Raw genomic sequence first — 26,060 nt, 5'->3', positions numbered from 1 at the left:
CAGTACCTGTCAAAGACTGCGTGTGTGTGTATGTGTGTGTGTGTGTGTGTGTGCGCGTGTGTGTGTGTGTGTGTGTGTGTGTGTGTGTGCGTAAAGCAACAAGGGAGGTGCGAGGTTGCGAGGGTTATCCCACTGTGTCAGAGAGAAAGAGAAGGGGGGGGGGGGGGGCTCTCTTGCATGTAGAAAAAAGAAGAGATGAAAAATGGCCGATAAACGAGTGCAGTACGAGGTGGCTTTGTTGTCCTGAGGGGCTGGGTTCACTGGCAGATGAAGAGCTAACTCTTAGAGAGAAATCGCAGCTTGGCACAGGTCTCTGTCTTTCATTTGTCTGCTTCTCTTGCTTTATTTCTCTTCCTAACCCTCAGTATTTCAGTTTCCTCTCTCTTTATGAAACCTTTTTTTCTTTTTCTTGCTGTTTGTCCATTCTCCCGCTGTTCCTTGTATTTCTCTATGCGTCCACTCTTTTCCTTCCCCTTCTCTTCATTCCCCCATTGCACCTTCTTAGGTGTTTTCACAGGTATATGCCTCTGTGTCCTGTTGGGGCTGGCACTCCATCCACTGAACGCCTAATGACAACCCTGTAAACCCACATACACAAACAACCTCACACAGTGAAAGCGGAGCTGATGGAACAAGGATAAAACTGAAGAAGTGTTGAGAAACAATTTGACTACAAATGTCAGAGCATGAGAAATCAGGGAATGAGTAAGTATTTTTTAAATGCTGGAAGAAATAACAAAATTACTATTGTAAGAACAAGGCAATGTGTAATTTTGAGCCTGACCTCATTGTCTTATGCACTGACGTGTCCCTCAGTACGGATTCTAATACCTAAACTTGGCATGTACTGTATTGATGACTACCTCCGTGTCAAGGCCAACAATAGCAGAGTAATAAATACCCAAATGTATCACCTTGACAGAAATCCTGTGGTTTTATCTCAAAATGGTGAAATCCTAGTGTAACTAATCTGCATGACCCGGTGTAGAGGATCAGTGCATCTCTATCTATATTCTGAAAAACTAATCTAAAGCAGGGAGAACTGGTTCAGTGTTGAAGAAGAATCACCTGGACTCCATACAAAATGATAAAACTAACTGAATAAAATGATAACATAGAAATTAGACAATGTTTTTTTCAATTTTAGCTCCATGTTATCTGGTCCAGTCAAGTGTGGGAAAGGCCCACGTTGACATGAGAATGAAGGACAGAAAACAGAAAAACACGAAACATCAATATTGATACGCATCTGTGTTGCATCACTTGATCTACACACGAGCAGAAAGAGGGGACATCATAATAGTAATTAAACATTTTACAGCATAAAATATCAAATAGAGAAATAATTTCCATTTTCCTTGCGGTCAAAAATGAACATCTGTAATGATGCTGGCATTGATGTGATCATTAAAGTCACAATCTTGAACACATTCCTCCTAGACATGTTTATTTCAGCTAGACTGAGCTTTATGGTATAATTATCTTGCTACTTTGGCTGATATTTGTGTGCGCACATGTACACGCATGCCTCTTGGTGTACGTATGTCTGCGCATTACTGTATTTAATACCCGAACAATTCTATTAACTTACCATTTTCTACTTTAAACATCTTGTTTGGTTACATTGGAGAACAGAACAGCCTAAGGCCTTTCCTTACGTGCTCAGTTAAAGGCGGGAGGTAAAACTCTGTAATTCAATTTCAATTAAAGGAGAGGGGAAGAGGAAGCTTTAATTGATTGTCGTTGTGCCAGAGTTGTGTATGTGTAGCCTGTGTGTGTGTGTGTCTCTCCTGAGACACACACACACACACGCAAATGTCCTACTTTTTCTTTGCTTGATTCTATTCAGCTTGTTACCAGTGTTTGTTGTTAAAGCATGGGGAGAGAGTGTATACCTAAAGGCTTTTTGCACATTTCAGATTACCACTCTTGGTATATATTTATTATTACATAAAATAACTAAAAAGTTTACCATACAGTTTGCATTTACTGTAGGTATTTCAGTATTAAGCTTTAGAATAAAATGTTATGTTAAAATTGTTATACAACCATGTACATCAGATAAAATATACCCAAAGGTGAATTAATTTTTATCTTTTGCAATTTTTAATGAACGAAAAAGTCAACAAACTGTTTGTTTAAGCTCTTTTCCCTGTGCAAAGCTTATTCTAATGTGCCAAAGGCTATCATTATAATACCCCGCACAAATATGGCCACATTATTACACTGAGCATAGTTTGATCCCCAAAGTGATGGCTACTCAAAAACGTCCTGAAACTCCGGCCCGCAATGCCTGCCTGTCACATCGCATACAAAATGACACGGGTCAATGAGTAGATGAGGAGGAGGGGGGGGAGGGGAAAAAACCCCCACAGAACTGCTTTCACAAAGTTTGTTTTTGTTCTTTGCTTTTCACTCTTTTTTTTCCTTTGTTTGTTTGTGTTAGGAATTCACATCCGGCATCTCCTCGTCCCTTGTCGTGCTTTTTTGGCTCTGCTGCAAGGTGTTAATGAAAGCATTTCAAGCAAACGTTGATTTTTGTTTCCATGGGGATCCAGAAGGCCTGACAATGTCACAGAGGCTTCGGCCAACAGACTGGTGGAAAACACTGCCGCCTTTCTCCCTCGTTTTATTCACACCGTGTCCATCTATTTCTCCTCAACTCTCCACTTCTGTTGCATCTTTCTTTACCTTTCATTATTTTTTCTCTCAGTTCATCATTCTTTATAGCTTTTGCATTTTTCTAACTAAGCCCACCCTCTTGTCTGATATTCCCTTTACCATTTGTTTTTTCTTTTCCTTCTTTTTCAACAACCCGTCAGCTTTGTTTTTCTTTTTTTTTCTCCACTTTTCTGTTTCTGATCCTTTCTCTCCTCACTCCCTTTCTTCTTTTGTTGTCATCTATGTGTGAAGAGCTGTGATAAATAAAGACAAACACAGCAGCGTGTGTGTGTATGTGTGTGTGTTTGTGCGTGTGCATCTAAGAGACGGACGCCAGCTCTCTGATAGCATTGTTACCCTCTCCACCTCTCCTCACTCCACTGCACATCCAGCTACAGGCTTTCTTCCCCCTCTCCATCCATCCAGGCCCTGAGCCAGGAAGGCAGCTTCGGGGCCAAGTCAGGCCAGGATGGAGGATTCACTGTGGAGCTGCAGGGGGCATCGGTGCTGTAGGATGAGGACCGGGGATCTAAGCCAAGCGCCAGACCCAAGACCCTGATCCGGCTTGCCAGCCGGCACACTGAAGGGCCTTCGTGGCTGGGCACAACATCTGGGCAAAAGGGGAGGTGGAGGCTGGAGGTGGAGGCTGGAGGTCTCAGCAGCGGTAATGGCAGTGGCTAGATTAAGACCTTCTCTTAGAATCAGCACAATGGAGGAGGTCTACAGCAGAGGTACACACATACATGCACACACACACAGAAGCAAATACACATGCGCACGGGCTCTATTCAGCTTCGTCCATGTTGCCCATCAGAGGCAGAAAAGCATGAATAAATACATGAGCAGTGCAGAGCTCCATAGGTCTGATAAAAATAAAGAAAAACACAAATGAATTACAGGAACTAAAAGAAAGAATAGTAAATTGAAAAAAAAAAAGGAACAGATGAATAATTTTGATGGTTTTGTACTACTGTAATTGTGATGGGGAAAAAAAAGGAAAGGAGGATGATGAATTATGAAAATCCTCCATGTCCCTGAGCTCAGGAAATGGAAAAGTTAAAGAGCCAAGTTTGGAAATTAATGGTGAAAATTAACTTTCAGAAGCCTCTGAATTATTGTAAAAGTACTATTAGACAGTGCTAACTGCTGTTGCTGGCAAAGGTGGCCTCTGTCTATTCACACATATTTTCTTTAAGTTTTACATAGATAAGAATAACTTGCAATAATAAATGGCAATACAATGTTTTAAGGACAAACTAAAAAGTAGTTCATTTCATTATCACTATCAAAACACCTGACTATTACAAATAATATTGAAACACGTGCACATGTGCAACATGTCTATCAACTTCAATATTATTACAGCTTCATCATACAGAATTTCTAGCTTTACAACTGTAGTTATTGTCGTATTTAGTGCTGGTTCTTTATTTCTGCAATTCAAACATACTGATCACAAAACTTGTTTGATTTAATAACTGCGTGTGAACAAAATGCGAAGAACCGTTGTAAATTCTCCACCACACCTGGTTTCTGGATACATTTTGTGCTTCAACAATGGCAAACAGCTGCACAACAAGCCTCAATTGTAGTCGTACAACATTTAGCTTAAAAATATCACAAAAATAACAAATAAAAATACATTATCCAAAGTTAAATAACATAAAGTTAAGTTAAGCATCCTCTAAACTGCGCCAAGTGGCATCTCCAAGCTACTGTGTGGAGTTGATTTTTAGTGGGTATTTCCACAAGCATTACTTGGAGTAGAAGTTTGAGGGATTTAGTTTGGAATTGTTAGGCTACCACTCAGACATAACCTCTTCCGAAGACTTTCAAAGCCTATTTCAGTTTGTGTTAAATGGCAGGCTCAACTGGCTTTCTATTTTTACATTCAGGATAGGAAAAATGACTGAGCCACTGTGTCCACAATGGTGAACAATGGACGGTACAGCTATACATGTGCACTACACAAACATTTAGCTTGATAGTTTTAAGACAAGGACAGCGTGTACTAAGCCAGCGGATTACCACATTTTCTCCGACACAAAGAAAAACTAAAATCAGCTATTCTGGTAAGGCATTAAAACAGGATTCTTAAAAAAAACTTCCATTTCAGAGAAGACATAGTATGCTTCAACTAACCTCTTGCCAGTTGTTACATTATCCAGAGCACTGCACACATCAATGCCCTTGCCTAATTTGTTCACACAATATGCAGCAATTTGCAGCATCTTTTCACAGATTATTCAAGGCATTATGAGAGTTGCAGCAGAAAGGAAAGTAGAGAAAAGCAAGCAAAGAGAGAAGATGATGTGTATCAAAGTTCACAAAGTATAAATAAACCCGTGAGGACACAGTGCCTGCCCAGTGCAACACACCATGTGTTGCTTTATTGAGCACTGTTCATTTTTCTTTGTGTCAGCTAATGTCCATGTTTTTGGCCACAGAGGAGAGTAGAGAAGCCTGGATACCTGGTAATATGTGCAATAAGACCTTTTTACCACCTCTTACCTCTTCACCTATACTATATGGTACTTCTGTAGTCAAAGTGTGTGTGTGTGTGTGTGTGCGTGCGTGTGTGTGTTTGCGTCACAGCTCTCAGAAAGGACCCTGGGACCCTCCTCGACAGTGAGAGCTTTTAGCTCTTCTTCGCTAATGTCCTGAATAATGGCATCTTGATGGAGAGACAGTAGACGGAAAAGAGAACGAGGAGAAAGAGAGAAAGGGGGAGGAAAAAAGAGACAGAGAAAAAGAGTGGAGAGGGAGGGAGGGGAGAGCCGGAGAAAGAAAGAGAAACCTCTGCATCCATCTGTCTTTACCTCCAGACCTCCATCAGAAGCAGCCTGTCATTATTCCCTCTCTCTGCCTCTCTATTTTCATTATTCCCTTTTTGTCTCTTTTTCAGCACGATGATGATCCACAGAGATTTTACTTTCTCCTGAAAAAAAGGCACATCTCGATGTGTGTCCATCTACAGGTAAGTCCTTTCAGAGGAGTGAACTTTTGGCGACACTGATGCATTATTAGGAAGAAAAGGGAACGTGCAATTTTAGGAAAATTAGCTGAAGCTACTACAAGTCCCTCGAGATCCAACATGGCCCTGTAGATGTTGGCTCCCACAAAAGCATCAATTCTACTGAGCCTTACAAGTTCGCCTTCTTTCTCCGTCCACACATATTATTGTAACATTTTTAATATTACATACAAGAAAAGCAAATTTGTGCCATGATCACTTTTAAACACCCAGAATTCGCTCCCCTTTTAGCCATTTTGAAATTTTCTTACAGCAGATACAGAAATTGTCAGATAAAACTGAGACAGTGTAAAAACAATAGTAAAACTATATGTACCAAAACTTCCTTTAAGAACTCACGTCAATGATGCTATATGCATGTCTTCTTCAGGCTATGGTTGAAACAGAAACGTGGAAGTGGAATAAAACTGTTTAAGACTTACAAGATAAACTGCTTCCTGTTTTGTGAACCAAAGAAAACACTTACCACAGCTTCAGATTTAACAGAAAAGCTTAGCATGTGCAGCTGCTGATAGGCTGCTGTGTATTTCACTTTGTCTTGTTCACAACACTCGTCCTACATGTTTCTTTTAGTCACTCGTCATGTTAAAATGCTATAAATGCACCTTTGAACTGCTACAAAGAATTAAGAATAAGAATTATTTTTATCCTTATCTCTTTTGGCAAAACACTATCTGCTTTGAATCAGAGTGTAAGCTGAAGGTGTAGAGAACCGTGCTGTTCGGCCTGGACCTGCATTTGTTTGGATTGGTCGCTGATTAAAAACCTCACTGGTGGCGTTTGGGCTGTAAGGTCACTCAGGGATGTCGGTGTTCAGATGCAGTGAGCAAACTGTACGGACAGTTCAGGGTGACTGACCGTGACCGAAACACGCACAGAAACACACATCAATGCCGCTCTCTCCTCTTTTTAACAGTTTCCACCTTCTTTTCACTGTTTCAATAATGCGAGCACATCAGCTGTGCATGTGTGTGTGTGTGTGCGTGTGTGTGCCTGAGCCTCATTCAATAAATAACATTCTCACACACTCAAACATTCGTGAGGGTCATCGCCACATCAAGCAAGCAAACACAGAGAGTTCAACTAGTTAAACATTAATATGTTTATTTTCTACTTATGACTCCACAAACCACTGCAAATATGTTTATTATTGTTTTAAGTAAGTGAAAGCACATAATGAGTGGGGACTAACACTTTCTTTGGGGATTTTTTTTCTGCAGTGGTCCTAATGTGCCTGTTAAGAGGCAATACCTCTCTTGAGAAAGGACAACACTCAAGTGTTTTCTAGTGTTTTCAATTTAGCAACTGGCTTCCTACTTTTTTTGGGGGGGGGGGGTTCTATAAATTATTACTATTTTTAACACCAAAACAGTCTGAAGCAAAATTAAATAGTGCACTCCAGCCTCCCCCCTTTTAGGGCGAGATAGGAGCATTGTTCAGGACATACAGCACACACACAAACCCCCACTCCCTCCTACAGCCATGAAACAGAAATGTTTTGCCCCGGAATATTTCAATAAGCTCATGAGCCACACTCCTTTCATAGAAGTTTGACTTTTATTGTCTCTTTTAAACGGCGCGCATTTTCTCCTCCTCCAGCTGTGCGCTCGGCTGCACGCAGATACATAAAGAGGAAATATTCACATTCACGACAAAGTTACCAAACTACAAAATGGCATCACCCGGGGCGCCGTCGCTCAAATAGGTCACAGCTTTTTCAATGGACTGTTACGTGAAAATAAAAGTGTTTGCATGCTTTACTGAAGCGAAGTTCACTTTCCGTGCCATTGGAAGAATGGGGCCTCTGCATGCATGGACAGCCTGCGCAGCACGGAACACACCTCTGTCTCCTCGGGGGAAAATTTCCCTGGACATCTCAGGATTCAAATACTCATTTTCTACAACTTAACCCGCACGCCATGGTTAAAGAGTCCTTTAATAACTGTTAAACTTCGAATAAATGCCGAATATTTCCGTGCGCTATTAAGTTATGTGGGGGGGATGCGTGTATTTTACAGTAATTAATCATGGAGGAATTTTATGTCAATTTGATAAACCTCGTTTAAAACACGATGAACGCATCGCTTCCTGGAAAATTGTTTCAGTCCAAATGGCTCTGGATTACAAACGGCCTCTATTTTATTGTGGAAAATATCATAAGGTTGCACACCTAGACTCGCGCACTGGCACAATGCCACATAAATATACACAGCAGATATCGCCAGATTTGCATGAATAGTCAGTCAGTCGGGTTCTCGGGCTAAATTATCTTGCAACTATTTTTTATGTACAAAAATGCTGACATTTTAAACTTCCAAGTTGATCATATATTTTCATTGGTTTATTCGAAAGGGGCAACATGAGAGCTCGTCTGCTTTATGTTTTCAGCCAGAAACAATTTAATATCCACAGTACGTGGTTATCCACCTGACAGAAAGCAAAAACAGAAACAGACACTTGCTGGATTGTTAGCAGGAACGTTTTCTTCGATGTATTTTTTCTGAACAACTTTCCAGAACCAGCTTTTGGCTTTTGTAAATCTGTACTGTTAGATTTTGATTTCATACAACTGTTGAACATTTGGGGATATACGCATCACCTGTCCCACAATAAAGATCTATGAAATTAACGTGTTTTTTTTTTTTTTTTTTTAACCTGCGCACTGAAAATAGAAAGTGGTGAAGAAGCGTCATCAGTGAGCCTTGACGCTGTAGGAACGTGTATAAACCAGCATAGCAATGCAGGAAACACACAGAGACACATTTTATTTTATCATCCCTCAGTCGATTTAAATAGATACCAGTATTTTTTCAGAAACTTTGACAAGTGAAGCCGATGTTGGTTCATGCAATAGAGCAAAATTCGGTGCAGGATTCAGTGCTGGGTTTTTACGCAGCATTTTTAATCCAAGGCCTCTGTGTGTGTGTGTGTGTGTGTGTGTGTGTGTGTGTGTGTGTGTGTGTGTGTGTGTGTGTGTGTGTGTTTAATAAGGACAGAAATAAATTGTTTGCGTGTTCGTGTGATTGATTTTCTATTTTTTTTCTTTTTATTGTCATTTCCGAGTCTTTAGAAGATTGGACAATGAGCTGAATTGATGGAAACGGAGAGACAAGCCTGCGCTCTGCCGAAGTGTTCAGGAGCAAAAACATTGACTCCCAGTCAGATCTATTATTACCAGACCCCATCAGAAATACTATGTTTTCTTTTTGAAATTTCACCAACTTTCTTTGCCTGAAAGAGCTCAGGGCAGAGCCGCACTCTTTTTTTCCTTTTGCAAGCACAACACTGCAGAGGAATAAAAGCACAAAATGTGTTTGTTTTATTAGTTTGGCTTCCACTGGGTATGGGAGAGGAGGAAGAATGAAAAGAAACAGATCTTAAATAATTAAAGCCTGTATTTATTCTCAGCGCACCTGCACATACGCATGCGGCTGTTGTAGAAGCGCTGCAAAACGCGTGCGAACGTTGACAGTGGCTCTGAAACAAAAACTTTAAGTTACTTTTATTAAATGACAAAAGTCGGGAAGTAGGACACACATTAAATTTACCACTTTGATCTGGATTTTCAAACTGGGGTATGACCGCCCTGTGGTCAACAATTAAAAGAATTTAATAAAAAAAAAAGTTAAATCGGAAAACGGAAAAGGGACAAGTGTTGTCTCAAACTGCCTAGAAATGGATTCTACCGAGATTGTTTTGCAGCTTCTCCGCAAATGAAAAAGGTTGAAACTGACTTTCAGTTTACCCTCCGCAGTCTCCTGCGCTCCTCTATCCTCTCTCTCTGCACTGGCTGCGCGCTGTTTTCGTGGGGTCCTTATAAATAAAATCCAGCGTCCCCGGTTCCTCTTCCTTATTGGTCAGGTGGAGCCGTTACCTCACTCCGGGGCCAGTGACGCAGCGTCTTCGCGTATCCTTCATGTGCGTCTCTTCTTGTGTCTTACTGAGAGTCTTGCAGTCAGTCAGAGGGAGAAAACGGGATTCGCGACGACCCGTGAGTGTCTGGCGGACCGGGTGCGCTCGATACTAAACACTTCCCATTCCGGGGGGAGAGCGGCGCGCAAGAGCAAGCTTGTCTCTCGCTTTCTCTCGCTCTCTCTTTCTTTCACTGTGAGCTTATCCCCTCTCTCTCCCGCCCGCACACAAACACACACACACTCACGCCCGCGCGCACGCACGCTCTGCATACGTCTCCACTTTGCCGTAGTAAATTACGGCATTGATCTCAAAGGCAAGTCCGGATCTGTCTCTTGTGCTCGCCCTTTCTTCGACGGAGCGACTTGGAGAAACGCTCGAAAGAGACGTAAGTACAAACACTTCACATTTATTCTAGTGATTATTGTCACTCATGTGCTGATATATATTGTGGTGTAGGCCCTTGTGTGTGTTCCTGTGTGTGTGTGTGATTTGTCCGATCGCATCGTGTTTGTACTCGGTGTAACTAAACTTCCAATGATAGTCCACGGAGCCGGTCCATCCCCGTGACACACCGCGGATCCCGATGGTTTAGTTTAATTTTGGAGCATAACTGTTTCTGATCTTACTGAATCCATGCGCCTTATAGTCTCACTTTGCTCGTGGCTCGTTTCAAATTAAAATGCGCTTTTGTTCACCGCCTGCTGCCGTGCTTTACTTTGGTTGTGGAGATTGCAGACCTGAAACTTATGGATGGATGTACGCACCTGCTTTTGGATTCCGTGGTAGCTTTGAATCGGCTGGTGATTAAAATCTTCAAAGCGGATGATCGTTTCTCAAATTCTAATAAATGTAGGGCTCTCACGGTTGATGTCTTAGATTTATTGTTTTTTTGGTCATGTATTTTAGGCTTGCTTACAGGCAGATTACTGACATTTCAGTCGGACTTCAGTCAGTCTTCTCCAGCTCAACACTACTTTACAAAACTTTATGATCGCTGTAATAGAGGAATAAAGTGCGTGTCAAGATGGAAAGGTTTGCGGTATCCACCTCCAGCAGTAGATCCTGTCCTGTCATTATCGTGGACTAATTGTTGTGTGAGGAATGACAAACATCTGTGTGTATTTCCCGTTCATACCAACGTGGGTAAAAGGCACCGCTAGTGTTTTCTGTCAGTCTCTGGTCAGCGGTGCTCTCCGCTCACACCGCACACAGCTTGCTGCGGCGGCAGGTAGTGAGGGGTTTCCACAACAGACTTAAGATTAACTTTTTTTTTCACCTTATTTAAAAAAAACATCTGATTATTCTGAGAGAAAGGAGAAGCAAATTGCGAGTGTGAAACTTCTAACCTATTACAAAGGCTTTTATTTCAAAAAGCATCTTGACCCCATTTTCCATTTGTGGTATAATAAGCGAAAAATTTTAAATAAGTCTAAACATCTAGATAAGGTATCAAATATTACCGTAGTTTAAGCGAATGAGTTGGCCCAAGACATCCTCATGTAAAAAAACGATGAGCCACCAAACGTTTGCCTTCATTTACAGTTACTGATCACTTACTTCTCATTTCAGTTCTCAATTGCAGTTATTCCTGCTCCTCAAATTCACATTGAAACAAAAGTTTCTGTTCTGATGCGGAAACCAAACACACACACACACACACACACACACACACACACACACACACACACACACACACACACACACACTCTCTCACATCTCCTTTCAACGCTCACCTTTAACAGAGGCTCAACTGAGCAAAAAGGCATTTCTGTTGAAACATGTCCACAACAACCCACTGTCTTTCTGCTGCTACCATAGTGGTAGTTCTAAGTTTAACTTTGGGTTTTTGTACAGCAATGACGCCAATGCTCACAGAAAGTGTGATGGAGGAATTTCCACATCATTGGTTTGTGTTCTATTCATGTAAACAGGAATCAATGGCTGTTTTTACAATGACACATCCTCGATTTGACCTCAGGCACAGAAAGCTATGTTTTCAAGCTCTTTGAACTCCACTAATCTAAACTGTCTCTCACTCTAGTGTGTGTGTGTGTGTGTGTGTGCCAGACCTCTGCCCAGAGTAATGCTGAAGAACCAATATTGCAAACAGTCAGCAATGTGTGCATGCATGCATGGGGTGTCCGTGTGAGTGTCTATTTGGGTCATTGCCGGACACTGTGCTGAGTGGGATGACTTTTTTTTTGCACACCTCTTGTCTGCAGCACTGGAACTTGGAGTCACATTCAATCTAACCCTTCACCCTTGCTTGGAAAGAATTTAATTTGGTAATGGCCCCGCAGGAACACAACAGGGTCAGCTTTGTCGGCTGTTGTTGGCTATTGCAAAACCCTCTCGTTTGTGTCCTTGATTCAATCTGAATGTGTGTCAGAGCACGTTCACATTTTATGTCTGTTTTTTGGTTGGTTTTTTTTGTAGCGCTACAGTGAGCGTTTTTATCATTTTAACAATGGAAAGTGAACTGCTTAGCTCTTATGAGCTGTTGTAGGAAGCTGCTTTAATTTGTGAAACATTTCCCTAGACTCGAACCCTGAAATCACATGCAAATCTTGCAAACAGCTAATGTGGAAACTGCCCAGTGCCATATGAAGACACACGTGCGAGTAGATGTTAACTTGCACCGTTCACCTGTCTCGATATGGCCAGGGCTGCTTTTCTTAAATGTATTAGAATTATTCTAATTTTATGTGCTCCTTGAGCACAATGAAGAGGGAAAGCACTATTAAAAAAGTTTACATTTTCAGATTTCTTCTTTCACTGCCACCACAGGTGTTTCACGCACCTTATGTTAGACTGAATGTATTCATTTATGACGAATAAGAAAACTAACTCTGAGCATATGAAGTCGGTTGAGAACGTGTCCAACTGGAAACATCTATAAGAGTTTAACGGGTCTCGTCAAATTAAAATACCCCAAGTCCAATGATATGTTTTGAAGAATGTAAGATAAGTACAGACTTCTTCTAAACCATATAAAAAAAGAAAGAGGGAAAAACTAACAAAAATAAGGGTAGAAAAACCCTCATTTTCATTTGAGAGCTGAGTCTAGTCCGTCTGGCAATGAGAGAGCATGTCGATTTTTCACAGCTCCTCACAAGATGCAGAAATCAAGGTTAGTCCTCAGGGGAGGAGGAGGAAATGGGAAAGTATTCTGGTTACAATAGGCAGGTGTTACTTCTCTGTAGGAATATCTCCTTGAACTATTTTAAAGAGTGTGTTTTTCTCACCGTGCTTCCCCCGCCTTCTGGTCAAGAAGCGTGTTTTTCTCAACGTGTTGCCTTGAGTCGTGTGAACTTTTTACGGTGGTCACGCTCTTTGTCAAAAGTCATCTATTCTGTTTGAGCGCTCAAAAGAAAGAAATCATAGATTATCCAAAGTCATCTAATATTTTCTTCTAGCTGTAAGACATTTGATATTCCATGATAGAATTCTATCCATGGTACTAAAAGCCTAAAGAATAACAATAAACTAATTTTCAAGGTAGAGCTTTTAGTAATATATTAAACTTTTATCTCAGCAAGACCAGCTATACTATTCAAATTAACCACAATTTAGGTACAGATCTCGACTTTAAACCACTAATAAAATAACCAACTCCACTCTCGTCACATTGCAAACATTTAGTTAAATGATGAAAATCAAACTTTCGGCGCAAAAACTTGAATAAAGTATGTGAAGTAATTTTGTGTGTTGTCAACAGGTGAATCTCATCGTGTGTGCGTCTGTGAGGACCGCTGGCCATGTCCGTTTAGCTGCCCTGCGTGATGCCTGATCATGACAGTAACACCCTCCTAACAAGACAGACCAAGCGGCGACGCGTAGACATTGGGGTGAAAAGGACTGTGGGTAGCGCGATATTCCACCGCGCCAGGGAGAGCCTGCTCGACAGCATGAACCAATCGCACGGCCCTGATCAGGACGGAGACTGCTCGTTGGTCAGTCATGGCCACGGGGGTACTAATAGTGATGGAGAAAAGTCAAATGTTTTGAGGAAATTGCTGAAGAGGGCCAACTCATACGAAGACGCCATAATGCCTTTTCCCGGTGCAACCATCATCTCCCAGCTACTGAAGAATAACATGGGAAAGAATGGAGGGAGTGACTCAGGCTTTCAGGTATATAGCATATTAATCAAATCTCAAATCTGATTTCATTTTTTAAATCAGTTAATGCTTTAAGCCAACATTTATTTGCCAATTCAATGAACCAAATAAACCACTAAACAGTTTTTATTCCTTATCTATGAAATCGTGGATTCAGATTGTTCAGTCTTTAAAAAGGAATCCTTCTGTCTTCCATCACAGACCAGTGGCGCACTGTCCAGCGGAGGCTCCGAGATCCAGGGTGAGGAGGCCTGCAGCAACTCCTCACGCGACAGCCCATCTGACTGCCTCTCTCCAGGCCCTCCTCATCCCCCTCCATCTTCCTCCTCCTCTTTTGGGCGGCCACCACCTCCTTCAAACCTCAATTCTCACGCTTCCTCTCAACCCCTCTCCCTCTCCACCTTCGACTTGGACAGGCTGTCAGACGAGCACCTTCGTGCCAAACGTGCCCGCGTGGAAAACATCATCCGCGGCATGAGTCACTCACCGCTTGTCCGGCCCAACGCTGGGGACCACAGCCAAGAAAGCAGCCACGAGAATGAGAACAGCGCAAACAGCAGTAATGACCACCGAGGAGATGGCAAAAGCCACAACCACAGTCGGAGCGACTGTCCTTCCTCTCTCCTGAGCTCTCCAGGTTCACGCGGTGGTGTGGTCAGTGTTGGCGAAGTTTACAGAGAGAATAAGAGAAAGCAACGCCTGCCACAACAGCAACACAGCTTCACACAGCTAGTGTGTTCCAGGCAGGAGCAGAGACAGGAAGAAAGAAGGCAGCTTAAATTGCAGCTGGAAGACATGCAGGTTGGTAGGAAATCAGACCAGGAGCCAACCTTTTACACGGACACTTACATATATATGGACAGCTATAAAAAAAACAAAAACAATAACCACCATTCCTCTAATATGTATTTGTATTTAGTGCTATTAAAAAAGCTGCCTGTCCACCAAGTTGGTTGCAATATGATCGTGTACTATTTTAATTTCTCTTTTACATTTTCTCCTGATATTTAAAGTGATGTTGTTATAACAGCTTCAGAAAACATCCTTGACATTTTCTGTCCTCTGTTACACAGAAACAGCTGCGTCAGCTCCAGGAGAAGTTCTACCAGATTTACGACTCAGAGACTGAAGAAGAGGAGGAGACAGGTGAGAATGGAGACGCGGACAGAGGTGGAGATAGAGAAGAGGACGGCAATTTGTCAGAGGACAGTATCCGTTCTGATGGCCTAGAGGAGAGGCACAGAGACAGAGGGCGACATAGACATGATGAACTTTCTGAGCTCGACCCGGGGCTGTTCCTGGACCGGGCCCGTGCCCTCCTCCGAGAACAGGCCCTGATAGATGGAGAAATGGAGGAGGATGTGGATGGCAGAGAGGAGGAAGAAAGAAGTGGAGAAAGGGTGATAAAGAGGAGAGGAGGAGGAGCAGCAGGAGGAGGAGGAAGACAGTTAGCAGAGACCCTGAAGCAGGAGCTGAACTGTGCCGTGTCGCAGGTGGTCGACACCGTCGTCAAGGGCTTCTCTTCACCCAAGCAGGCTGTCAGTCACCACCATGGCTGCCACAGCAGCACACCGGCTGCACCCTCCTCTTCCTCCAACTCATCCTCCTCATGTCCTCCACCCTTTGGTCCCCTCCCGTCCCTTACCCCAGACTCACGCTTTGGTGGTGGCGCCCTGGCCCTCAGCCTAAACGGCGATGGCAGTCCCACCTCTAACTACCACTCCTCCAACCAAAGGCTGCACTGCTTCAGTGATGTAATTGTCCCGAGCCCGCTGGATTCATTTGGTGGTTTGAGTGGTAGACTGAGTGGTGTGCCAACACCCAATGACCAAACAGAGGCACTGCCGCTGGTGGTGCGCAAAAGTGGTGTAGGGGGTGCAGGAGAAAACACCAACCCCTCTCTTCCACCTCCTCCTCCTCCTCATCATCCCTCACTCCATCCTTCTCCTCTCACGGCCTCGCTCGGGTTCAGTCCACCATCATTTCGCCACCCGTTCCCTATTCCCCTTATGGGTTATCCATTTCAAGGCCCTCTGGGGTCACACGGGGGTGGACCCGGCTACCCTCCAGGGCCCAAAGACCACCATCGGTCCTCCCCAGATTCCATGGACATGAACCGGGAAAGTGTCAGCCTCCGGACCAAAATGGCCTCCCTGGGAGGTGGCCATCTAAGCCACCACCACCACCACCACCACCACCATAGGCAGAGCTCCCCGAGCCAGCATGGGCCAGAAGGTCTGTCCCTATCCCTCATCAAGTCTGAGTGTGGAGACCAAGACATGGCTGACATATCACCCTACTCAAGCAGTACTGTATCCTTCTGGCTTTAAACATTTTTACTTGAGTGTGAGTGACTGTGTTTTCTTAAACCTTCAAATGCTTTAAACTTTCAGGATGAAATCAATCTTAGTTTGTTTCACATTCTTCCTTGTGATTAGTCATTTGACTAATTAATCAACTGTAACAAATTCATTTTTTTCAGTGCTATATACAAATGAAAGCATGTTGTATGAAGCTGAAACACACTCTTATCAAAAATTGATGTTTAACATGTTCAGTGGTTAAATTTATATCGTTACTTCATAACAATCATGTTCTAATGCAAACACACTAAGACGTCTTACAAGCAACAGCAACAGGCCCTAATCACAGAACGTCTGTAATATCAATTAATTTGCATTAATTGGCTCCAGAGCTAACCTTCTCCTTTCCTCGCTGAGGGGGAAGATGAAACAGGGTGCACCGGGTCTTGCAAGAGGGGAAAGATTAAACAGGTCGCACGCTGCTCTCTCGAGCTCTTTTAAGTCTGTGCAGCAGGTTGTGGTGTTTAAAGGTGCTGAGAAAGGCTTGTGAGCTCCCTCTTCAAAACTAACACACTCTGTTCCCACTGTCTGACACACTCTTGTGCTCTTTCATCAGAAAGACTTTGTACATAAACGCTCAAAGCAAATCATATTTCAGTGTCTGTGTGTGTGTGTGTGTGTGTATGTGTTTATAAGCTTGTGTGTGTGAAGGGGGTGTGGGGTAATACCTTGTACATAGGAGCTCAAAGCTAATCATATTTCAAAGAGCAGAAAAAGAGGAACAGGTGAATGCTTGGTCTCATTGACGGAAGCTTTCTAATTGTGTGTTTCAAGGTTTGTGTGTGTTCGTGGACACACATAGGGAAAAGCGTGAAGATTAAAATATACATACTGGTTTGCTCTTTACAGTTTAGCTAGTTGACCCCCCCCCATTGTTAATCGCTCCTACACCTTTTCCTTTGTTGGCCCACGGTCTCAGTTGCTCGGCAGCTGTGTATGTTTTGCTTCCTTACATGCTCGCACACACACACACACACACTTTTTCATGGCGTGTGCGTGTGGACAGGTGTTGGCAGGTAGTCGTTTATCTTTTCGTTCCTAACCTTTTGGAGGGCTTCTCCGGCACGCACGCACGCACAGTTTAACTGCATACAAACAGGTGTGTGTGCGCACACACACACGCACGTTTGAAGAACAAAGTGAAAAGAAAAATCAGACTTTGAACCTGACAAACAGGAACTTCTTACAGCTGTGACAAGGATTTGATCACAGTGTCATCTTCAAAGACAATTTAGATGTTGCTTTAATTAAATAAAGAAATATTTGACACATCTCTTGATCCGGCTGAGCCTTTACATTCTAAAATGCCTTTTCATTTATTTGTAAAGAAAAAACAATCATTGGACATTAGTATTTCAAAGGTACAGCACTTTCATATTTAATTTTTATATTATGTTGGGATAAATATAGACATAATAATAATTCCAATAACTGTTCAAGTAATTTGTCAAGTCAAAATCTTTAAAGTAGGGGGTTTAAAGTAGGTACGCTACTTTAAACCCCAATCCCCCAAATCAAGAGTTACAATTAAGACAAACAATTTAAATTCAGCATTACACTTCTCTGGTAATATTGTTATCTCAGATGTTCCTTCCAATTAGAAATTGTAGGCAGAAGTTCTCCTTAACTTCTTAGTAACTCAGATTTTTTTTGAGGATCATCGCTTCTTTTTTTTACAGATATTAACATTTTTTGTAAGTTAGAAAGTAAATCGTTGCCAGTTAGCGGTACATTCAAAGGTACACAGAAACAGGAACGGCTCATAGTTAATTTACCGTACTCGGTTTTAAAACAATTTATACAATTATAGGCTAAAAAGGGAGCTATTGATGCTCACGTTAGTCAATCAATAGTTCAAATGTGAAACACACAGATGTAAAAACACACAGTCTCCCAGGTCTGTGTATCTTTTATCCTTTGTACAGAGCTGAGCAGATGTCCCCCATTCACTTATGAATTTATCTCCCCTCCCCCCTTCTCTTCTCAATCCACCCCCTATTCTCACACACACACACACACCTGGCAGTAAGGTCAAGTTACAGCTGATACAGTGAGCCTTGCACAAAATACACACACACACACACACACACACACACACACACACACACACACACACACACACACACACACACACACACACACAGGTGCATCAGGATGGACACACACCAATAGGAAAGATGGAGGAAGAGAAAGATGAGTGGAAAAAAAGAACATCCCAAAATGCATTGTTATTCACTTACTCACTTAGCTACTGTTACACAAACACACACACAAAGCATTCGACTTCTATTCATTATGATATTGCTTCCCAGTGTTTACTCTGTGGTGTGTGTGTGTGCGATTTTGCTCATGTGCTATAGTGTGTGCATGTAACTACAGAAAACAAGACGGGCTGCAAAATAAGTCAATAATGTATTATATGATGGAAACACACACACACACACACACACACACACAGAGGGACAGGTTGGTATGAATGTTAACTAGGTGATGGTGTTGTTGTCCAGTGACCTTACGTATCTGCTGCTAAATGAATGATGGATGACAACTGAGGCAGAGTAAACAGTGTCGTGGCATCGTGCTAATTTATAGTCAGGTTACTCTTCTTGTGTTGTAGTAGCTGTTAGTACATTTCACTTTTAGGAAAACAGTAAACTACAATTGTTTTTAATGATACTATTGAAAATTAAATGGAAACAAATTCAGCCTATATATATTTTTAATTTGACTTCATAAGTGCCACTATGCACTAGTCCCACCTGTTAAGAGGCACAGTTGCACTTTCTGGCTCATGAATATCACTGTTTGCATTAGAACATTAATTCATTAGAACAAATTTCCTGTACTTAAGCTACTCTTCCTTTCTATTTCTTAGCACTGTTTTCACTTTCTATCTTTCCTTTTTTTCTAAAATGCTGATCCTACTCTCTCTCTTTCCAGTCATATAGGGCCCCTGGGGTTTCTGTACGTGTGTGTGTGTGTGTGTGTGTGTATGTGTGTGTGCTAATTGACCTTGCAGGGGGTTCCATTGATTGCCTCATCTTCTCTGATAGATTATAGAGCTGTTAATGTGGTGGGGAAATGGCAGCATGGTGGGGCACAGCTGTTGACACACACACACACACACACACACACACCCTTTGCAACCAGGGCCTCTACAATTATTATTTTCCTTGTTGAGATGGGGGGAGAGACACTGGAGCTGCAGAGTCCGTGAGATGAAGGAGTGAATCTGGGATTTGATCCAGCGGGTGCATGTTCTAACCAAAGAACTGGGTTTTTCTGTTTTATACCTTTGAATTCTGTGGCTGCATTTTACGGTAAAGGTTGGTCTTTGGGAGCGGACAAAGTTCCTTGGGCTTGTGGGCCATTTGTACAAGAGTCCTTTCATGGTTGACAACATGAAAGTTAGAGACTTTACCTAGCTGGCTTGAAAGCTATAAAAATTACTTGCAGAAAAATTTCTCTTGACTTCGCAGATTCAAATTCTGTCTAGTCTAGAGATATTATGAGATGCTTATGGGTACTATAAATTATGCTAAAACTGCTTCATAGGGGTCTCTCCCATCATGCAATTTTTGAGAGGCACAGTTCACCAAAGACTGGTATTGTTTTCCTGAGCTTACTGTAGTTCTTCTATCCAACGCTATGTTCCACAGCAATACTTTTTTTGTAGTAATATCAGATGATCAATCATTTTTAAACTACTTAGGAATTACTTGACTTAGTGTCCTCATGAAACACTGCTGCGTTGCTTGCTGGTTCCTTAACATTTTATTCAGATTCAAGAGGGCTTGTCTCCCAACCACCTAAAGAAAGCCAAGCTGATGTTCTTTTACACCCGTTATCCTTCCTCCAACATGCTCAAAATGTTCTTTTCCGACGTCAAGGTAAGTCTTTTCTTCCTTCTAATGTTGCTTTTATTTACCTCTTATCACTGTTTTCTTCTTATTCTACTTTTCTCTTTTATGCTCTGTCACATTCGAGTATCTCTTTTGAGCCCTTTTTTTTCTACTTTACATCAATGGTTGTTTTGTTTTCACTCTGACTTCAGAGTACTTATTTCTTTAGAAACTGGAAGATATAGAAGTTTTAACATTAACCTGATAAATTTTGTGCAGGAAAAAAATGTGGGTAAAATTCACAGTATGCATGTATTGTAAAGAGACTAAAGAGAGGGCAGGAACTCATAATTGATACCCTGGCTTTAATAGAGAAGCCAGCCAGTCAGAGTCTGGCAAAGCATTGATTTTAAAAAAAATCACATCAATGTGTTTTCCAATACTAATGCAGATGGGGAAGATGCAACTGGTGGGAGCTGGTTGTTAGATTTGGTTATAGTTTTTTATTTTGACTGACTTTCACTGTTAACCTCACACTCAGCTGGGTGATGTTTGTGCATTTTGTATTTGTGTTTGTGTGTTTATTCCGTTACTCTGTGTGTGTGTGTGTGTGTGTGTGTGTGTGTCTATGTGTGAGACCCTATAGCGCAGATGGGTGCTGCAGTCTGTCGCATTTTTGTAGCATAATTAGAGTTTCTGGCCTTAATCGGCCTGGTTTTGTAGAGGAGGGTGATAACCCCCACTTTCCCTCTCACACACATACATAGTGCAACCCCCCACAAAACACCCCCCCCCCCAACACATACACCCTGACCTCAACCCCCAATATCCCCTTCATCATAAACCAACACTCCTAAGGTTTGCATTCCTCTGCAAGTGAACAAAAAAAGCATCTACATTTTTATAGAGAACGTATTTAAATAAATGAGGTGCTATACATTTATTTAAAGAAAGTTGCAAGGAGCTGTTTTGGGTGGATGGTGGTCATACAGAAGACTGCTTACCCACACACACACCGACACGCAGCACTTTTACTGATGTAAAATTAGAAGTTATAAAAATCGACACAAAACTGACAATGACAGTATAGGCCGAGAAAACAAAGGAAAGTAAGGAAAACCAATAAATGCAACTCAACGAGTTAAAATGAGTTAGAAGGAAAAGAAGATGATGTGCGTGTGCATGCAAATGCGTTTGCATGCTGGAGTGTTTTGAGTAAATGACAGAGGGTCTGTGGGGGGAGGGGGACAAACAAATGACAGGGATAACAACAGAACAACAGCTTTAAAACAAAGACAATGATTGTTTTGTGTTTACAGGCTGCTACGTGTTTTGCAAAGGAGCATACGGCTCCTCAATGGATTCGGGACACTATTCAAATGAGCAACCACACACACACACACACACACACACACACGCACACACCAGCTGCCCTTTGGCTCATATCTGTGGTGACCACTTCCTCGTGGCAGCGCCACATCCTCATCAGCTGCCATGGCAACAAGGGTCGCTGGGACTCCAGGTTGCTAGGCAAACACAAGGTTGCTAAGCCTACCTGCTCGCAGTATGTGTGACTCAGATTGGTCATTAACTGGGAGTCCATTAAGTGATAAAATCGGGCATCATAGAACCTAGTGTTTATTGTTATTGGGACAATAAAGGGAGAAGCTGTTTCACTTTGTCAACCTATACCATAAAATCTAAATAACTAACATGTTTAAAACTTTAAAAAAACAAATCAGTTTTGTTACCTGAGGTGAGATTGGTCTTCCTATGTAACATCATTTTGAGGGCAGTGAATGTACTTAAGTGCAGATGTATACAGATGTTCTTCCAAATTTTCTGATGGCTAAAAAATTATATCTAATAACCTGTGAATCTAAGCAATAAGGGATGGGCTACTAATCTCATTTAAAATGATTATATCACCAAATTCAAATTCACTTAATTTGAAGGAGCCTTGTTAATGTTCAGTTTGGTGAAAAAAACAACACAAAAACAATGTAAAACTGTGATACTTTCCATTATCAGCTTACTTTCCCTACTGCTTAAATATGCTAAATATGCTTAAAATGCACAGTTGTATTGGGATTTAATTGGAAAAATGATTAAATTCAGACTAATGAGTTAATGCATAGGCTCAGTTTATCTTGTGAAGATTGATATTAGCTTTTAAAAGTAATCTACTCTCTAATCTATCGGTTTATCTCCAAACTGATGGGATTTAGACTGTGAGATGTTTGTAGTTCTCTGTTCCGCCACTTCACTCAGCAGATGGACAGTGTTACAGCCTCGATCTGTAACTGCAGACAGTGGGATTTATTGGGATAAACAAAAAGACACTTCTGTCAAGGACTGACCTGACAGTATACTGTATTATATCACAGCTTAAAGACAACATAAACCTGAAACATACTGTAAGCTGTGTGACACAGCTCTGGTAATTCCACTCATGGCAAAGACCTTTTAGGTAAAGTCCAAATCTACAAATTCAGTAGTCTGTCTTAAGGTTTTATACCCTTTGTACTGAATGTTAAGCTCATGTGGAGCCCCTGGCATCATGGGTCGACTTTAGGTATGACACCTTAACCACATATCAGATATTCTCAGTTGCTTAAAAATATGCAGTTGATGGTGTAATAGGTATTATGATTGTGGGTGGAAATGACTAAAGGAACTATACCAAACTTCTACACTTTTTGGTGGTTCACAGTAATGAAGGAACATGTCAGCCAATGCAATGCTGTGGTTGATTTACTAGTTTTTACAGTGGAGTTAAATGGCAAAGAAGAAATAGATGTATATGTGTCAGGGTTTGCTTATTAGGGGGAGAAATCCCTCGTTGGTCATGCTGACAGTAAGAACATACTGTGTCTTACCTTTATCCTTTAAGAAAAGCATTGTTTCTTGTTATTCATATTTTATGCAAATAATGATTTCATTTATTTTTAATTGAGCTGTAATCACAGTTAATCCAGAGTATTTTTCCATGGGTCCAACCCGGCAGATCTTTCTCTTGCTTAATAAAAAAATTAATCGTGGCTAATCCTATTTTTGATGAGCGAGGCTGTTCTTTTCAAGGCTTTGGTGATGTGTGGAGGAGCGAGAGAGAGCACCCTGTTGCTGTCTGGCTGTGGATGTGTGTGTCCCATTTCATTGTGCCATTGCATTCATTACCTTCATCATTACCATATTTTCTAAAATCCAGGTCAATGTCTTTTTTCTCGCTTTCTCTCTCTCTCTCTCTCTCCCTCTGTCTCCCTCTCTCTTCTACCCTCTCTCTTGCTCCTACTCCCATCCCCGCCCACCCCTTTCCGGGGAACAATAAGTAGCATGTGTTAGGAGGATCAGGCAGATTCACTGTAAAGGAATTAGGGCCCTGAATGGCTTCCCCTAATTGGACTTGAATGGACATTGTCTATGGGAAACTGGTTCTTAAAGATGAGCCTCTTATGCACAACGACCGTCTCGGTCGGTGTGGGAAGTGGGTTGAGCTGACAACTGTTTTAGGCACAGATGAGCAAGGACGCACATACATAAACATACTGTACACAGGATCTTAATTGCACAGTGAAAGCTCTTCTTCCCTTCTGACCAGGCAATCATTTACTGTATGTTAGCATGAAAAGCCGAGGTCGCTGCCGTCTCGTCTTGAGAGAGTCAGTGAGAGTAATTAAGACCTCGTTAAGACTGGAGGAGTTAGGATTAATTAGTGGCTCGCTGGCTCAGGGAGATCCTTCCGACACTCGCACTCTCTCGCTCACATCCCCTGCCAGCTGAGGGTTTTTACGTACACTCACATTCGCACACACACTCAAAACGCAGTGGCACATTTATCAGCGAGAGCCCTGAAGACTCTTGCCTTGAGAGGCTGAAATGACACATCGATGCGACAGTCTCAGCAGGAATCAATTAGTGTCTAACCCGCCTCTCACTTGTCTTGTCACTTAAGAGTTACACAGCCAATTTGGCAACAACAGCTCGTCTACTGACACTGATACAGATGAACTTATGAATGAACTTATGAACTTGGGAATCGTGAAGACTTTGGAGACCCACTATGCAAAGTGTTAAAGCTTTCTTATTTTCTCAGTATTTAAAAATAGACTGTAATCATACCAGGACAGCTAGTGCTTTGTAGGCAACAAGGTTTAAGGTTACCAACAGCTTTGCAATCATTTACAGTGCTTTTCCTTTCTTTCCAGGAAAACCATCTAGGCAGAGCAGGTGTTATAGTTTCAAACTATGGAGTCTACCTAAATACAACTTACAAAATAAGCCCAAATACTATTAATTTTTTATACCTCTTACACACAGAATCACAGGGAGAGCCTAGAGATAACTTCTTGATTTAACTATTATAGTTTTTATTTCCAAGCCAAATATTTCATCCTTCTTGCATTACAAGACACGACTAAAAATCAAAAACACTTCAAACTATCAAAAATAGTCTCCGTCTCACACACACAGACAATAACTCTGCAGTTTATACTGCCTAGTAAAGCACAAATGACCGTGCACATTCATGCTGTCCTCTGTAAAATGTGCCGAGCTACAACGAATCTGGTTGAAGTGGGCGAATCTTTAAGGATGTGTGTTTTTGCTCTTCCAACACACCCCGAGGGCGAAGGGGGACTGACAATCAAGGAAAGAAGGGGGGGGCGCCCTGACAATTTTTCTGACACTCACCCTTTCCCACATTTTCCATTGTAAACAGAAAATGGCATTCCTCGAGCTCAGCATTTTGCCCCCCCCCCCCCCAACACACAGCTCAACTTTTTGTCTCTAACCCTGTGTTTTCTTTTTTTGTGCTGATTGGGATGAGCTGGACGGGGCAGTGGGTGGGTGGGCATAGAGCATGTGGTTGAATGGGTGTGTGCACTTGTGTGTTTGTGTTTCCTAGTCCTGCCTACATGTGCAGACGTACATGAGCTATCAACCTTTGTGAAATCCAATGTTCACGTTAAGAAACACACATTCTAAAGTTGCAGAGTTTAGGCCACATCTGTCTTAAAATGTTTTCTTGTCTTACAGTGTGTGACAGCTATAGGTTTATCAGCATGGATAAGGAAGGAATAAATTCAAAAAACAGATTTTCTGACTTTAGGTCTTTTAACTTGAAATAATGAGTTGAAAGAATGAAATTCTTTGAATGCACTATACTAGTTATGTATATAATAATAATATAATATATATATATATATATATAAAAAATACAAAATTAGTGTATTAGTAGACTTCTCATTGTGCATTTTAGTTTGCAACTTTGTATCAACATGATGGTAAAAAATCTACAGGACTACTCCAGTTAAGTTCTATGCTGATAGAACTCAACCAGTTTAGTTTCACCTTATGTAAAACGGCCCAGAACAGGTTTCTGAAAAATGTTGTAATAATGTCAACCAATTGGAGTTACTGCAGATAAAGTAATGGAGTATTAAAAGACCTGGAGAGGTAGAGGTAGTGTGTCCATCTGAGTGGATAGACAACAGCACGGACAGATGTTTGAGTTTTCCAGTCTCTGCTTGTAATGTACAGCAGGAAGTAGTCGGACAGAGGACATCATCGTGAGTGTGTTTTAATTGCTGAGTTATCACGTTCCATTCGTGCCACTTTTTTGTGGGTCAAAACATGCCCCACCACATGCACACACACACACACACACACACACACACACACACTTTTCCCTTCTGGCACTATGCTTTGTAAAGCCAATTCCCTTTCCTTCTGCTGCTCACACACACAAAACTCCCCCAATTATGCTCTATTATGTCACCTCTGCCAGCTCCTGAAAAAATCTCTCTTTCCCTGTGTCATCCTCTGCTTGTCTCTCTTACTGCGTTCTCTTTTCCATATTACCTCACTCCATTTATCTTTCTCTTACTCTGCTTTCCTCTTTCGTTCCCCCATATCTCTCTCACTCATCCCTTGTTCCCTTGAGACAATGTCTTGCAACAATACCGAGCTTAATCTCCGTGTCAAAGCCATTTTTCCTCTTCACCAAACACACACACACACACACACACTTTCACTGGGCTGTCACTGTTTTTTTTCTGTCTTGATTCTTGTGAGGGATAGATGAAATTACAAAAGGGCAAGAAGATATCATACACAAATAGAACGT

The 26,060-nt window shown here is 41.8% G+C and overlaps 1 protein-coding gene and 1 long non-coding RNA gene across 3 annotated transcripts in view; one reads left to right on the top strand and one right to left on the bottom strand.

Annotated features, from left to right (window-relative positions):
- Positions 1-26,060, bottom strand: part of LOC137125687 (uncharacterized) — a 113,118-nt gene that overhangs the window by 74,266 nt on the left and 12,792 nt on the right. The window lies entirely within an intron of this gene.
- LOC137125686 (prospero homeobox protein 1-like) overlaps positions 9,456-26,060 on the top strand; it is a 32,660-nt gene continuing 16,055 nt past the window's right edge. Inside the window, exons 1-5 of one of the 2 annotated variants that reach the window (XM_067501538.1) lie at positions 9,456-9,995; positions 13,329-13,743; positions 13,933-14,532; positions 14,805-16,043; positions 19,877-19,984. In XM_067501538.1, the coding sequence (XP_067357639.1) occupies positions 13,393-13,743; positions 13,933-14,532; positions 14,805-16,043; positions 19,877-19,984 (2,298 nt within the window). In that variant the 5' untranslated portion in view covers positions 9,456-9,995; positions 13,329-13,392. Of the gene's footprint in view, positions 9,996-10,045; positions 10,460-13,328; positions 13,744-13,932; positions 14,533-14,804; positions 16,044-19,876; positions 19,985-26,060 lie in introns of those variants that run through there. The other variant, XM_067501539.1, reaches the window with a different exon arrangement.

The sequence above is a fragment of the Channa argus genome, chromosome 4, assembly GCF_033026475.1.
Source record: "Channa argus isolate prfri chromosome 4, Channa argus male v1.0, whole genome shotgun sequence".
NCBI lineage: Eukaryota > Metazoa > Chordata > Actinopteri > Anabantiformes > Channidae > Channa > Channa argus.
Note: the sequence above shows the minus strand (reverse complement) of the source record. Positions and strands in the feature narration are given on the sequence as shown.